This window comes from Ranitomeya imitator, chromosome 1, assembly GCF_032444005.1.
Source record: "Ranitomeya imitator isolate aRanImi1 chromosome 1, aRanImi1.pri, whole genome shotgun sequence".
NCBI classification, from domain to species: Eukaryota; Metazoa; Chordata; class Amphibia; order Anura; family Dendrobatidae; genus Ranitomeya; species Ranitomeya imitator.
In genome coordinates, this window is record NC_091282.1 from 377,245,448 (window position 1) to 377,261,779 (window position 16,332).

The 16,332-nt window shown below is 43.7% G+C and overlaps 1 protein-coding gene across 1 annotated transcript in view; it reads left to right on the plus strand.

The window, feature by feature from the left end:
* Positions 1-741: 741 nt before the first annotated feature.
* Positions 742-16,332, plus strand: part of FITM1 (fat storage inducing transmembrane protein 1) — a 38,663-nt gene continuing 23,072 nt past the window's right edge. Inside the window, exon 1 of the mRNA XM_069761852.1 lies at positions 742-1,177. Coding sequence (XP_069617953.1) covers positions 984-1,177 — 194 coding nt within the window. The 5' untranslated portion in view covers positions 742-983. The remainder of the gene's footprint in view (positions 1,178-16,332) is intronic.

A 16,332-nucleotide genomic window follows, 5' to 3' on the forward strand; every position in this document is an offset into this window, starting at 1 on the left:
GTTTTGTGTGATGTTATGTCTAATTTGCCTTTTTTATATCTTTTTGTGTTCCAATGCACACAAAGGAAATAAACATGTGTATAACAAAACTTGTAATTGCTATAATTTTCTGGGATAAATACTTCATTTTCTGGAACAATTTCAAGGGTACCAACACTTTCGGCCATGACTGTTATATTAAAAAGTTGAGTGACTTTGCATAAAGCCTATAACTATTGCTGGTTTTTGGCCGTTTTAACTCTTCCTAAAGGATCTTTCATATACATCTTGCAGGAGCTATTAGATAAAGGAATTTAAAAGGAATTTGGAAATTCTAAAATTGGGTCTCAAAATTTAAAAGGTCAGGAGGATCATATCTATCACATTACAAACTAATCATTTTCTGCATATATTGGTGGTTGTTTATAATATTAATGCTGAAAGGCTCTTTCTTCTCATAGAAAATATATTTATGTAACAATAATTTGTTGCTAAGGTTTAAAAAAAAAGAATAGAACATCTTGTCATCTGTAAGCAAGGGAGTTACAAATGATATGAGAGGTACTTTCCAACATGTGTCTTCTTCATACCTGCAAGCACAGAGCGTTTCATGGACCTACGCAATGTGAAATGGACAGGGTCCCAGTGTCATGTGTATGGGGACTCGGCAGCTGACAGGGGGATGGGATTTGTGCTGTCCTTCCTGGGGGGTGAAGGGCAGGATAACAGCTGCTGTGGAGAAGTTTGTGAGCAGTTGGGGTCTGCTTGTGTGATTTGCGCCTGTTGCTTCATGTCTCTGCTTTAGTGAGCTGTTATGATATCTTTTTGTACCCGTTTGTCTCAGAAAATCGTTGTTACATTTTTCCGTTTTCGCACATTTTATTTTTTTCTATGCAAAGTTTTCTCGCGTTCTTTCCACGGCTGCATCTGTTCTTCTCATTGTAATCTATTTAGCCTTGTTCTCCTGATTTACTTTTCTACTAACTCGCATTGTGGGTTTTCACATGGATGCTCTAAGCAACTGTATGTGCGCCCTAGTAGGTCTCTGCTCAGAGATATGTGCCCGTATATTGGGCAGTGTTTGTATGAGACGAGGGTACCACTTGTGGCTGGCAGCTGTGGTCAGTGTGACTCCCTTTCTACAAGAACTAAGTAATCCCAGGAGTATTTTCTCCAATTCCAACAACTTCTTCAATGTGTGAGTATATATTTTCACTTAAACCATTCGGCCAGTTACATATGTTTAAGAAATTAAAAACTGTAAGGATTTGTTCATTTTCATCTGCATCTGTTTCTTATTGATAAGCTGTAATAAGCTATGCCGTCTGCTTATTACTTGGATGAAGTGCTTAATGGCAACCTTCTGAAATACTGACTAGTCCTTTCCTATTCTAATAGCTGTGGCACCCATTTATAAAAGCATAATGTAGTGGCGACTCAATAAGTATGTTAATTGCTATTTTAGAAGCTTTTCATCTCCTGATCCTTCCACACTGTTGTCTTCTTCAGCATGTCATACTTATTTATACTACCGAAAGGCTTATTCCATGCTCTTGCCAAGCAGTGTCCTTCCTCCCATCATGTCCCAGATAAACTCACACTGTGACATTTAAGTAATCACTGTATAGGGAAACAGTCATGTCCCTTTCTGACAAGATGTCAGCTATAGCTTTCACACTAGCGTCGGAATCTCCCCGTCGCAATGCGTCGGGCAGAGATTCCGACGCTAGCGTTTGACGCACTGCACAACGGGTGCAGCGGATGCATTTCTCCGGCGCATCCGCTGCCCCATTGTGAGGTGGGGGCGGAGTTCCGGCCGCGCATGCGCGGTCGGAAAAAGCGGTCCGTCAGGAGCAAAAAACTTTACATGTAACGTTTTTTGCTCCCGGCGGTCCGCCACAACACGGCGCAACCGTCGCACGACGGTTGCGACGTGTGGCAAAGCGTCGCAATGCGTCGCTAATGTTAATCTATGGGGCAAAAATGCATCCTGCAAACAACTTTGCAGGATGCGTTTTTTTGCCATAAGCGACGCATTGCGACATCTGGCAAAAAACACCAGTGTGAAAGTAGCCTTAACCGTTATCTAGATCTACCAAACATGGTTATGTGATGGAATATTCTTAAAAAAATCTCCATACTTCCATTAATTTTTTTTTATGGGCTAAACCTATGTGTATGTAGTGTAGTGTAGTGTAGATGTATTAATATACTCACTGATCGCCATTTTCTCCGGTTTCCAGTGCCGCTCCAATCTTCTTGGGTCACATGACTTAAATTCCGACTTTTCAGCTCACACTTGGCTCAGTGTGTGAGCCGGAAGGCGCTTTTTCATTGTAAGCTTATGACGCATCAGAGTAAGTCTCCTTAGGCTTACATTGTAAAAGCGACTTCTGGCTCACACATAGAGGCAAGTGTGATCCAGCCAGTTGGAATAGTCGTCAGATAACTCGGGAGAGAACTGGAGCAGCGCTGGAACCAAGGAAGACGGCAATCGATGAGTATACTATTGCACCTACACTATAAAGACAGGGTAGGGGCTCGACAAGCTTTCTCATCATGTGAATGGCTGAGAACCTTGAGACCTATGAGTGCTGAGTCCTGGTGGTGTAGAACAACAACATACTAAGAAGAGAGGAGAAAGTTCAGCACATCCATCTGATAAAAGTCCATTATCCAAATTCCATTAAAACAAGTGGATCCATACAAGAGCATTAAAAAAACTGATGCATTTCTGGCACAACAAACATCCTTAATCATAGTAGTAATAATAATAATATTTTTTATTTCAATAGCACCAACATATTCCCCAGCACTTCACATTTCAGTGGGTACCAAGAGAAGTGAGGACTGTGCTCACAAGCTTACAATCTATGAGGAAATAGGGAGGATGCAAAAAGTAAATGGTAATAAGAGCTTGTTTTATATGGTCCAACCATCAATATAATAAATATTCACATAATGCTGCATGAACCGGTCACCAGTCAGAATGTGTACAAGTACAAAACAGAGTTATTAAGGGTGTACGAACAGATGCTAGAAGGGAACAGATTTGGAAGAAAATTTTGGAAGGGCAAGAGGGGATAGTTATATAAGCGAGGTGATGCAATGAGCGAATCTAAAGAAATGCATTTTTAGGCTATTCTTAAAACTGTGGGTATTGGGAGTTAATCAAATTGTCCGGGGTAGTGCATTCCAGAGAATTTGCATAGCTCGCGAGAAGTCTTGGAGACGGGAGTGAGAGGTCCAGACTATTGAGGATGTTAGTTTTAAGTCATTAGCAAAACAGAGGGCGTGGGTAGGGTGGTAGACTGAGACGAGGGAGAAGATGTAGAGTGGTGCAGAACTGTGAAGAGATTTGTGAGTGAGAGTGATAAGTTTATATTGTACTCTGTAATGGATGGGAAACCTATGCAATGCTGAAATATATATAGCCAAAAAAAGTGCACTTACCCGTGTGTGGTGGTCACAATTTTTATTCGGACATTTTTCAAAATATGCAGGGAGGGATGTGAACAGAGCGGACAACAGCCGTTTCGTGCCTCAGCACTTCAACGGGTCCTACGAAACGGCCGTTGTCCGCTCTGTTCACATCCCTCCCTGCATATTTTGAAAAATGTCCGAATAAAAATTGTGACCACCACACACAGGTAAGTGCACTTTTTTTTGGCTTTTTCTCTTGGACTTTCATGTTGTACTGCAAAAGTTGCACCCCGTTTTTATATAAAGGAATTTTTTCGGTCCTCTCCTGAACAAAGGGTTGTTTTGATAATAGGGTCTAACTACAACAGCAGTGCGGGGTACTATCTTCCTGTTTTTGTTTTGAAATATATATAGACCCTTATACTGTATAAATTTTTATTCAACGTTGTTAAAATAGGACTAATAACATTAAAGACACACACTCGACAAACTTGTGTATATAATATAGATAAATATAGCTGATATTTAACCCTATTAGCTTATCCTGAATTATACCCTTGCCTGATAACCTACCAGCGGCACTCTTTAGAATGCGACAATGGTGCCCCCTCTCCTCAGTGGCGCTCTCTTATATCTTTAATACACCCTTGTTAGTGCTGGCATAAATATAGACATATTATAACCACAAGCAATATAAATCAATTGTATCCAAATATGCAATTTTGTACTAGTAAAAAAGGGGAAGGGTATACCCTATCAAAATCACATACATCAACCAGCAAAAATGGAGAGTAGGGGAGTTGGCAAATTAAAAAAAGTTATATGGCTGTGCAATACAGCTAAGATATATAACTGGAAAGTATGGACTGCTCCCTGGTAATTCCCTAATTTCTGGATCTCTGCCTGACACATGGTGGCTATCGCTAGGACATCCTACACTGCTTTACGAAAGAGTGTACAGTATATGCAATATGAACACACAGATTTGATACGGAATACAACTGTCCTTGATTGCAGAAAAAGTCACCAGGCAAAATCCTATTAAACATATACATCAGATATATAAATGTTTATATGGGTAATCAATCGGCACTTACCCAGACACGTCTGAAATCATCGTGCTCGATGCATTTTCCCTGCATGGCTCATTAGAATAACTGATACATTAGTAAATCATGATGTCCAGCATATTATGTCTTATGACTATGTGCCCTCGGTGAAGCTCCTCCCCAAAAAGCCCCTGATTTCTGCTTAGGAAGGGAGTATCCTCACATATAGCAGTATTGCGGTTTGTCTTCATGTTCCTCATGCACCTGCACCATATTTCTGGACACTAGAGATCCAACCTGATAATGTGCATGTCAAAACCATCAGGTGATAACCTGTGGTAACGGCGTATAACTGGGAGTGTGCGTCTCACCTTGAAACGCATGACCCCAAGAAAGGGCATAATTCAGGTTAAGCTAATAGAGTTTTTTTCAGGGTCAAAGTTACGAAAATGTCAAATTCTAGAGATGTTTTAAGGTATAGGTGACATGAGTGAGCGAGTTATCGGATATAGGGATTGAAGAAAAGATCTAAGTCAAATATAACCGCAAGACACCAAGGATGCTGCTTGTAGAGTAATGCTAGAACCACACACAAAAATGGCAATATTGGGTATGGGAAGGTTAGTAGATGGAGGAAACACAAGGAGTTTTTTACAGATTCAGTTTTAGATACAGTGAGGACATAATGTTAGAGACAGCAGAAAGACAATCATTGGTAGTTGTAGTAACACAGGGGCTATGAAAGGGGGCAATTCGTATAAGTGGGTGTCATCAGTATAGAGATGGTACTAAAAACTAAATCAACTGATGGTTTGTCCAATACAAATAGTATAAAAGAAGAAGAGGAAGGGACTTGGAATTGAACCCAGAGCAACCCCGACAGTAAGGGGAAGAGGAGACAGCAAAAGATACTGGTGATGGAGCATTCATAGATGGAGGGGCAGAACAAAGAGAGAGCAGTATCCTTAAGCCCAATACAGTGGAGCCTTGTGAGGAGGAGCTGGTGATCCACAGTGTTGAATGCTACACAGAGATCCAGGAATATCAGCAGGGAGTATAGACCATTAGATTTAGCTGTTAGTAGATCATTAGAGACTTGAGTAAGGGCAGTTTCAGTAGAGTGTAAAGAGGAGAAACCAGATTGCAAAGAGTCAAGAAGAAAGTGAAGTTCCAGAAGTTTAGAGATGAAGGGAAGATTAGAGACATGTCTGTAGTTAGCACATTTCTGGTCGAGGGATGTTTTTTGATGTAATGGGTGCATGCTGGTGTGTTTGAAGGATGAAGGAAAGATACCAGATGAGAAAGAGAGAGGTTAAATATTTTAGTTAGGTGAGTGATGACAGCTGGGGAAAGGTACTGAAGGAGATGGGAGGAAATAGAATCATTGGTGCATGTTGTAGGGCGAGATAATGCGAGGATCCTGGTAACTGCTTGTGCTAGGAGTGAGCTAGATGAATGGAGGAAGGCAGGGAATGCATGATATAAGGGTATTGGGACAAAATTTCCTGTCAGATGTGGTCAATTAAGTGGTTAGATCGCTGAGATTAGTGGTGGTGGCCTGCACTCTTATTAGACTGAGGAGGGAATGAAAAGTGTCAGAGTCGTTTTTTGGATAGTGAGGTGATGAGTGCTTTGAAGTAGGCTTGTTTGGAGTGGTGAAAGCCAGATAGTTATGTATTACAGGGGCGGACACTAATAGCTTTGGGTCCCTGTGCAAGAAATGTGTCTGGGCCCACTTCCCTGCCTGGTATGCTGCTTATGATGAGGGCAATCTGGCAATGGGACACCTGGAGCCTAGGGCACCGAGAAACAAGACAGGTTGCCCTCATTACTACTGCCCTGAAAGCAGGGTCGTACATAGCAATCAAATGGCCCCATTGCAAAAGTTCTATTTGGGCCTCAACACCTCTAAAAATATATATACAGTACAGACCAAAAGTTTGGACACACTTTCTCATTTAAAGATTTTTCTGTATTTTCATGGTCTGATGATTCCAAATTTGAGATCTTTGGTTCCAACCACCGTGTCTTTGTACAATGCAGAAAAGGTGAACGGATGGACTCTACATGCCTGGTTCCCACCGTGAAGCATGGAGGGGGAGGTGTGATGGTGCGGGGGTGCTTTGCTGGTGACACTGTTGGGAATTTATTCAAAATTGAAGGCATACTGAACCAGCATGGCTACCACAGCATCTTGAGCGGCATGCTATTCCATCCGGTTTGCATTTAGTTGGACCATAATTTATTTTTCAACAGGACAATGACCCCAAACACACCTCCAGGCTGTGTAAGGGCTATTTGACCAAGAAGGAGAGTGATGGGGTGCTACGCCAGATGACCTGGCCTCCACAGTCACCAGACCTGAACCCAATCGAGATGGCTTGGGGTGAGCTGGATCGCAGAGTGAACGCAAAGGACCAACAAGTGCTAAACATCTCTGGGATCTCCTTCAAGATTGTTGGAAGACCATTCCTGGTGACTAACTCTTGAAGCTCATCAAGAGAATGCCAAGAGTGTGCAAAGCAGTCATCAAAGCAAAAGGTGGCTACTTTGAAGAACCTAGAATATAAGACATAATTTCAGTTGTTTCACACTTTTTTGTTAAGTATATAATTCCACATGTGTTAATTCATAGTTTTGATGCCTCCAGTGAGAATGTACAATTTTCATAGTCATGAAAATACAGAAAAATCTTTAAATGAGGTGTGTCCAAACTTTTGGTCTGTACTGTATATATTTATATTTTATCACTGATATGGAGATATATACTGTATGTGTGTGTGTAATAGGGTTGGGGTTGGAGTTAGGGTGGTGTTGGGGTTGTAGTTATGTTGTGGTTATGGTTGTGTTGGGTTTATGGTTGTGTTGGGGTTAGGGTGGTTTTGAGGTTAAGGTGGTGTTGGGTTTATGATGGTCTTGGGGTTAGGGCTGTGTTGGGGTTACGGTTGTGTTGGGGTTAGGGTTGTGTTGGGGTTACGGTTGTGTTGGGGTTATGGTTAGAGCTGGGATTAGGGTTAGGGGTGTGTTGGGGTTAGGGCTGTTTTAGGAGTTTTGGAGTTAGAATTGGGGGGTTTCCACTGTTTAGGTACATCAGGGGACTCCAAACGCGACATGGCACCCACCATTGATTCCAGCAAATTTTGTGTTCAAAAAGTCAAACGATGCTCCGTCTCTTCTGAGCCCTGCCATGCACCCAAATAATGGCTTTCCCCCACATATAGGGTATCCACATACTTAGGAGAAATTGCACAACACACTTTGTGGTCCATTTTCACCTGATACCCTTGTGAAAATAAAAAAGTTTGGTTCCAAAGTACATTTTTTGTGAAAAAAGTAAAATGTAAATTTTTTCCTTCCACATTGCTTTACGATCTGATACACTTTATTGATCCCGGGGGAAATTACAGTATTGCAGCAGCAATACAAACAGCAGTACATAAAATATTAGGACACAAATCTTGCAGAGGTATACCAACATTACATAACAAATATGGGTGGTTCAGGTATATAAGTCACTGTCAAGCACCTGAAGGGTGAATAAACTTATTGAATGTGGGTTTGCGCACCTTGAGGGGTGCAGTTTTTAGAATGGTGTCACTTTTGGGTATCTTCTGTTATATTCACCCCCCCAAACTCACTTCAAATGTGTGGTGGTCCCTAAAAAATGGTTTTGTACGTTTTCTTGAAAAAGTGAGAAATCCGCTGGTCAACTTTTAACCCTTATAACGTCCTAACAAAATAAATTATATTTCCAAAATTGTGCTGATGTAAAATTTACATGTGGGAAATGTTATTTATTAACTATTTTGTGTGACACCACTCTCTGATTTGGTTATAGGATGTTTCGCCCCCAGCAGTTCACCCCCGGTACATTGCGGCCACACACATTTTGTCCCCCTGTATCCCCTGCATTTGTCCCCCAGGATGATACTTACCTGTCGCAGCTACAGCTCCTTGGGTCACGGAGTGCAGTCTAGCGGTTCCCCGCGACGTCAAATGGAAACAGTTGGTTTAACATGTCACAAAAGTGCAGCACTCTGTACAGTACTTTTGTGACATGTGGATTGATGACGGATGGGAATTCATGAACCACAAGGACAAACTGGCGAAACATCCAAACACAAAATTCTTGGGGCAAAACATGGTACAAGGGGCGAAATGTACCCGAGGGAGAACTGCTGGAGGCGAACTGCTGGGGGCGAAACATCCAAATCCCCTCTGATTTAACCCCTTTCTGACATCTGACGTACTATCCCGTTGAGGTGGGATGGGCCCGTATGACCACTGACGGGATAGTACGTCATGCCCTTTAATGCGACACCGCGACTTAAGTCGCGGTGATCGCATTAAAATTCCGACGCCATCTTATCTTACGGAAGATGGCCTCGGCATCTTGGGGAATGGCGCCGCCCCCCCCCCCGGCCTCCCAATCGCTGTGATTGGCTGTTCAATTCTGAACAGCCAATCACAGCCTTTCTCATTGTTTCAGCCAATCAGATTGGCTGAAACAGTGAGGTCCCTGGCTAGGATCGAGTACCAATGTACTTGATCCTGGGGCTGGTGCCTGGCAACGCCAGGCATCGGCCAAAACCCCCCAGATTGCATCGATCGCGCCAATCGCAGGGCACAGGGGCAGTGTTACCGCACTGTGCCCTGCCGGTAACTATCTGCTCAGGAGCCTTTAGGGTGCCTGCCTCCTGTGCCCTGCTTCTGTGCCCTGCAGCTCTGATTGGCGCGATCGATGTGATCGTCGATCGCGCCAATCACAGGGCACAGCAGCGGTATGACCGCGCTGTACCCTGATGGTGACCTGCTGGTGATCTGCCGGAGACCTTCCTATGATCGGAGCTGTGAGCTCCGATCATAAGCTGGTGCCTAGCAACAGCGGCGTCACCAGGGCCTCCTCTGATTGGTGGGATCGATGTGATCATTCGATCCCACCAATCACAGGTCACAACAGCGGTGTGACCGCTCTGTGACCTGTCCCCCCTTTCCTTGACCTGTCTGACTGCCCTTCAGGAATCCTTACACTTGTTGAGGGTTCCTGCAGAGCGGTCACGCTGACAGATCCCCTGCTGTGCTGAGACTTGTGATGCCTCAGTAGCCTGTGACACCATAATTGTTGCTAAAAAAAAAGAAAGAAGAGAGACTACAAACGTAAGTGTTCATCACCGATCCCGGCCCGATCTTTCTTCACCCACCATCCCCCCCTTCCCCCTCCACCCCCACTTTGCGCCGCGTCCGTCCATGCCCAAATTTAGCAGCCGCCGAGCGTTGATTGGTGACGCAGTTCTCCGATCAACACTTATGCTCGCTTTTCTTTTTCACCCCCCTTAGTGCCGCCAAGCGTTGATTGGTGACGCAGTTCACCGATCAACACTCATGCTCACTTTTCTTTTCCACATCCCCGTCCGTGCACCCAGCCGCCGCGTCTTAACCCGTGCCTTTCTTTTCTTTTTTTCCACATCCCCGTCCGCGCACCCAGCCGCCGCGTCTAAACCCGTGCCTTTCTTTTCTTTTTTTTCCACATCCCCGTCCGCGCACCCAGCCGCCGCGTCTAAACCCGTGCCTTTTCTTTTTTTCCACATCCCCTTGCACGCACCCAGCCGCTGCGTCTAAACCCATGCCTTTCGTTCGTTTTTTTATTTTTTCACATCCCCGTGCACGCACCCAGCAGCCGCGTCTAAACCCGTGCCTTTTCTTTTTTTTTCACATCCCCGTCCGTGCACCCAGCTGCCGCGTCTAAACCCGTGCCTTTCTTTTTTTTTTTTCACATCCCCGTGCACGCACACAGCCGCTGCGTCTAAACCCGTTCCTTTTGTTTCTTTTCTGTTTTCCTCCACATCCTGTGCGCACACCCAGCCGCCGCCAAACTTTGATAAGTGACGCGGTTCACTTATCAGAGCTCTCGTGCCAACGATGCCGAAGTCCCCTGGTAACCAGGGTAAACATCGGGTTACTAAGCGCAGGGCCGCGCTTAGTAACCCGATGTTTACCCTGGTTACCATTGTAAATGTAAAAAAAACAAACACTACATACTTACATTCCGGTGTCTGTCCCCCGGCCTCAGCTTCCCTGCACTGTCTCAGCGCTGGCCGGCCGTAAAGCAGAGCGGTGACGTCACCGCTGTGCTTTACGGCCGGCCGGCGCTCACAGTCAGTGCGGGAAGCTGACGGCGAGGGGACAGACACATTTACATTTACAATGGTAACCAGGGTAAACATCGGGTTACTAAGCGCGGCCCTGCACTTAGTAACCCGATGTTTACCCTGGTTACCAGTGAAGACATCGCTGAATCGGCGTCACGCGGGAGATCCAGCGACGAAATAAAGTTCTGGCCTTTCTACTCCGACCAACGATGTCACAGCAGGATCCAGATCGCTGCTGCGTGTCGAACACAACGATATCGCTATTCAGGACGCTGCAACGTCACGGATCGCTAGCGATATCGTTGTTAAGTCGCTCAGTGTGAAGGTACCTTTATCAGAGCTAGGGCCTGCTGTTTTAGACTTTTCCTTTCACAGGTATTTTTTCCTCCCTATTTGCTTTTTTTACCTTTAGCTTTTTCTTTTCAGAATAGTTTGCACCAAACACTATCCCCCCCACACGTACACATAGTTACCAATAAATTACACCCAAGCACCATGCTCGTTTGTCCCAGCAGCGCTATTCAGCGGAGGAGGCATATTCTTTCCTTGCCTCCGACACTGATAGCGAGGGAGAGGATCCCACATTCCTTTACTCTTCAGATTCTTCATCCTCTTCCTCCTCCTCATCTTCCTCCTCGGGTCCTGCGGAACCGCCACGCAGACGCCCCAGGACAGAAGATGAGGCAGCACCCACTCCTGAAGATGAACCAGCGCGCCCCTCTTTGGACCCCAGATGGACCTCGCCCCCCGAAAATTACGAGCCACTGATTCCTGATTTTGTGGCAGAACCAGGAATCAAGTTTGACACCACCGGCCTCACAGAAATAGACTTTTTAAAAGTCTTTTTCTCTGAGGATTTTGTTAACCTCATGGTGGAGCAAACTAATTTGTATGCTCGGCAATTTTTGGAGCAAAACCCTGGTTCATCATTTTCTAACTGGTCTCCTGTAGACACAGTTGAAATGATGCAGTTTTGGGGCCTGGTCCACCACATGGGGATCGTGAAGAAGCCAGAAATTCGGCAATATTGGAGTGTAGATATTTTATATAACACTCCAGTGTTCCGAATGGTCATGGTTCGGACGCGTTTTGAGGCCATCCATAAGTTCCTGCATTCCAACGATAATGCACGGTGTCCCACACGAGATGACCCCAATTTTGACTGTCTATTCAAAGTTCAGCCGGTCATCGAACACTTCAGCAAAAAGTTTGCTGAAGTGTATGTGCCCAAAAGGGACATCTGCGTGGATCAGTCCTTGGTTCATTTTAAGGGGCGGCTCAGATTCTGTCAATACCTGCCCAACAAGAGGGCCAGGTACGGAATCAAACTCTACAAGCTGTGTGCGAGTACCTCAGGGTACACCTACAGCTTTAGAGTCTACGAAGGGAAGGACATCAGGATTGTTCCGCCTGAGTGTCCTTCTATCCTGGGAGTGAGTGGGAAAATTGTGTGGGATTTGCTGCACCCACTGCTCTAGAACTCCCTCTCTGCGCGAGGTACCGCAGCCTGCGGTACTGTCCGCAAAAATCAGAGGCCTCCCGAAGACGCTACTTGGGCAGATGCTCAGAAAAGGTGAGAGCAAAGCCCAATGTAGCGACCACATGCTGGTGGTCAAGTACAAGGACAAGAGGGATGTCCTTCTCTTGACCACCATACACGGTGATGGCAGTGCCCTCAGCAGTGTACGGGGTACCTCTACACAGGTCTGCAAACCAGACTGTGTACTGAGGTACAACAAAAACATGGGGGGCGTTGATCTCTCCGATCAACTCCTCCAACCGCACAGTGCTTTGAGAAAGGCCAAGGTGTGGTACAAAAAGCTGTCCGTGTACATCGTACAAATGGCAATGCTCAACGCTTTCCTGCTGTCACGATGTGCACGACACACTGATACGTCATACCTTCAGTTTCAGGAGGTAGTGGTTAAGGCCCTGATGTTTGGCACGAGATAAGGAGCGGGCCCCAGTACTTCCGGAACTGAGGGTGCTCGTATCGTATCAGGTCAGCATTTTCCGGGGGTGGTCCCGCCAACTGATAGAAAAGGTAAACCGCAAAAAAGGTGCAGAGTGTGCTACAAAAGAGGAATATGCAAGGACACCATCTATCAATGCGACACCTGCCCCGACAAACCTGGCCTGTGTATTAAGGATTGCTTCAAATTGTACCAAACCTCCATGCACTACTAATTTACTTAACAGGAACCAGTAGATTAGTTCCAAAGAGGGGGCACATCTAAGTAAGTTCCTTGGGGGTCTAGGTTCCAAAATGATGTCACTTGTGTTTTTTTTTTTTACTGTTTAGGCACATCAGGGGCTCTGCAAACGGAACATGACGCCCTCAGACCAGTCCATCAAAGTCTGCATTCCAAATCGTCACTGCTTCCCTTCTGAGTCCCGAAGTGCACAAACAGTTTTTTCCCACATATGGGGTACCAGCGTACTCAGAACAAATTGGACAGCAACTTTTGGGGTCCAATTTCTCTTGTTACCCTCGGGAAAATAAAAAATTGGGAACTGAAAGATAATTTTTGTGGGGAAAAAATAGAATTTTTTATTTTCACACCGGGCGCCATAAACTTTAGTGAAGCACTTGGGGGTTCAAAATTCTCACCACACACCTAGATAAGTTCCTTAGGGGGTCAAGTTTCCAAAATGGGGTCACTTGTGGGGAGTTTCTACTGTTTTGGCACATCAGGGGCTCACCAAATGGAACATGATGCCCGCAGACCATTCCATCAAAGTCTGCATTCCAAAACGTCACTACTTCCCTTCCGAGCCCCGAAGTGTGCCCAAACAGTAGTTTTCTCCCACATATGGGGTACCAGCCTATAACTTCCTTGCAAAAAAATTTTTGTTTCCAAAATTGTGCTGATGTAAAGTAGGCATGTGGGCAATGTTATTTATTATCTATTTTGTGTCACATAACTCTGTGGTTTTAGAAAATAAAAATTCAAAATATGAAAATTGTGAAATTTTCAAAATTTTCGCCAAATTTCTGTTTTTTTTCACAAATAAATGCAAGTTATATCAAAGAAATGTTACCACTGTCATGAAGTACAATATGTCACAAGAAAACATTCTCAGAATCGCCAAGATGCGTTGAAGCGTTTCGGAGTTATAACCTCATAAAGGGACAGTGATCAGAAATGTAAAAATTGGCCCGGTCATTAACGTGCAAACCACCCTTGGGGGTAGAGGGGTTAAGGGTACAAAAATTAAAAGTTTGAAAATTGCAAAATTTTCAAAGGTTTTGCCAAATTTCAGGTTTTTTTTTCATAAATAAACGCAAGTCATATCGAAGAAATTTTACCACTAATATAAAGTACAATATGTCACGAAAACACAATCTCAGAATCAGTGGGATACGTTGAAGTGTTCCAGAGCAATAACTTCCTAAAGTGACAGTGGTCAGAATTGTAAAACTTGGCTTGGTCATTAAGGTCAAAATTGGCTAGGTTACTAAGGGGTTAATGGCACGTATAGTCCTATAATTGTGGCAAGTGGGGATGTCCTGTGTGGGGTGACAGTTTTTGATAGTATGGAGGAAAGGGTCATGGGCATCTTGTTTTAAACTAAAAGGAACCAATCATATAAATGTAGAATATTTGACCAATAAATACTATTTATTTATTTATATAGTACCATTGATTCCATGGTGCTGTACATGAAGAAGGGGTTATATCAAAATACAAATATCACTTACAGTAGACTAACTAACAAAGGTAGATGGGTACAGAGGGAAGAGGACAAACCACTGCAGTTGCAAGCAAATAGCCGGCTTAATCAATGGAGAAAACTAATAAATTAGAAAAACATCATTTAAAGTTCATCCCATGGAGATATCTTACATTAAACATTGTTTTGTTCTTTACAGCAAAGGTGCATAATGGCGACACTACACATCTAGTAGTTCCTTATTGGTCTACATTCAAGTGATTGGTTCCTTCTAGTTTAAAACAAGACGCCCATTACTCTTTCCATCATACTGTACCATGATTATGATTAAAGGAGTTTGTCGCCCCAGAAATGCGCCAGTTTTTAGTGCTCTTGTATGGATCCACTTGTTTTAACGTGTTGAACTTTCTCCTCCCTTCTTCGTATGTTGCTGTGCCACACCTACACTACACTATATATGCATTCACACACAGTTTAGGCCATCAACATTTGAATGGGAGTGCTTCTTTAAGTTTATTGATTTTCACACAGGGGAGTTCATCCTGGAATTATCTCTGCATGGTCAAGATATATTCATAGATCTCTATGTAGGTCTCTTTCCAGGCAGAAGAGCTGCCAGATGACTGTCACAGCAAAGTGTATAAATAAATATCCTGCAAGCAGCGGCCCCTAATATATGCTAAAACTCCTTTATAATGCACCATATAGGCTCTGAGTTAAACCGCTTTATTTATCTTTTATTCATGTTTCACAAGCGTGACTTTAATTTCTGATACAAACTATCTAATGTGTTGTCAGAAAGGGCTATCAGAGCGACTGCCACAGCAGTATGCAAGATTCTTATAGTCCCAAATGTGTCTTCTACAGAATTAATGGTGGAGAAAATCTCCTTTCTCCAAGATCCTATCCGAATATGTAGTAGGTATAAAAATATTAGCAAAGACCTCCAATTAGAAATGTAAAATAGTTCTTCTGATTCGCTATGCCACTTACCACATATGCAGAGTATTGTAGTAGCTTAAGTATCCATCATTACGGCCACTCATATAGTGACAGTTAGTTGGTTGTTAGTGGTTGTAACCATGGATACCTTATCTAAAGCAATGCCCTGCACCTTGGGTAAGCAACATAGCGACTCAGAAGAACTATACTACATTACTAATGAGAGGTATTTGCTATTACTACTATACTTACTACATATTGAGATACATATTAGACATAATAAAGAGAGGTCCATCAGCATGGAGCGCAATTTGAAACGTCCACACTACCAAGTGACGCTGATATATTTATCCTCCAGTGGAACCGAAGCCATGTTCTGATTGCTTTGGGCAACTAATCTGAAACCCTTTCCTTTGATGAACCCCTTGTGGGGAAACGCGTTGGGAGCTGGGAACTATGGTGTATTATACTTTGGAGAAATGATAAGTATCATGTATATTTATATACTAGCTGAAGAGCCCGGCGTTGCCTGGGCATAGTAAATATCTGTGGTTAGTTATAGCACGTCACTTCTCTTATTTTCCCATCACGCCTCTCATTTTCCCCCTCACATCTCTCATTTTCTCCCTCACACCTTTCATTTTCTCCCTCACTCCACTCATTCCCGCCTAACACTTGTCATTTCGACCTCACATCTGTCATTTTCCGATCACTACACTATTTTCCCTCACTCCTCTCATTTTGCACTCACACCTTTTCATTTTCACCTCACACCTCTCATTTTCACCTCAGTATATACATGTTTGTCATCTCCCTTATATATAGTATACACCTGTATGTCATCTCCTCCTATATATAGTATATACCTGTATGTCATCTCCTCCTATATATAGTATATACCTGTATGTCATCTTCTATATATAGTATATACCTGTATGTCATCTCCTCCTGTATATAGTATATACCTGTGTGTCATCTCCCCTGTATATAGTATATATCTGTGTGTCATCTCCTCCTGTATATAGTATATACCTGTATGTCATCTTCTATCTATATATAATTGTCTAAGGGTTTTTCCGTCTGTCTGTCTGTCCTGGAAATCCCGGCTCTCTGAT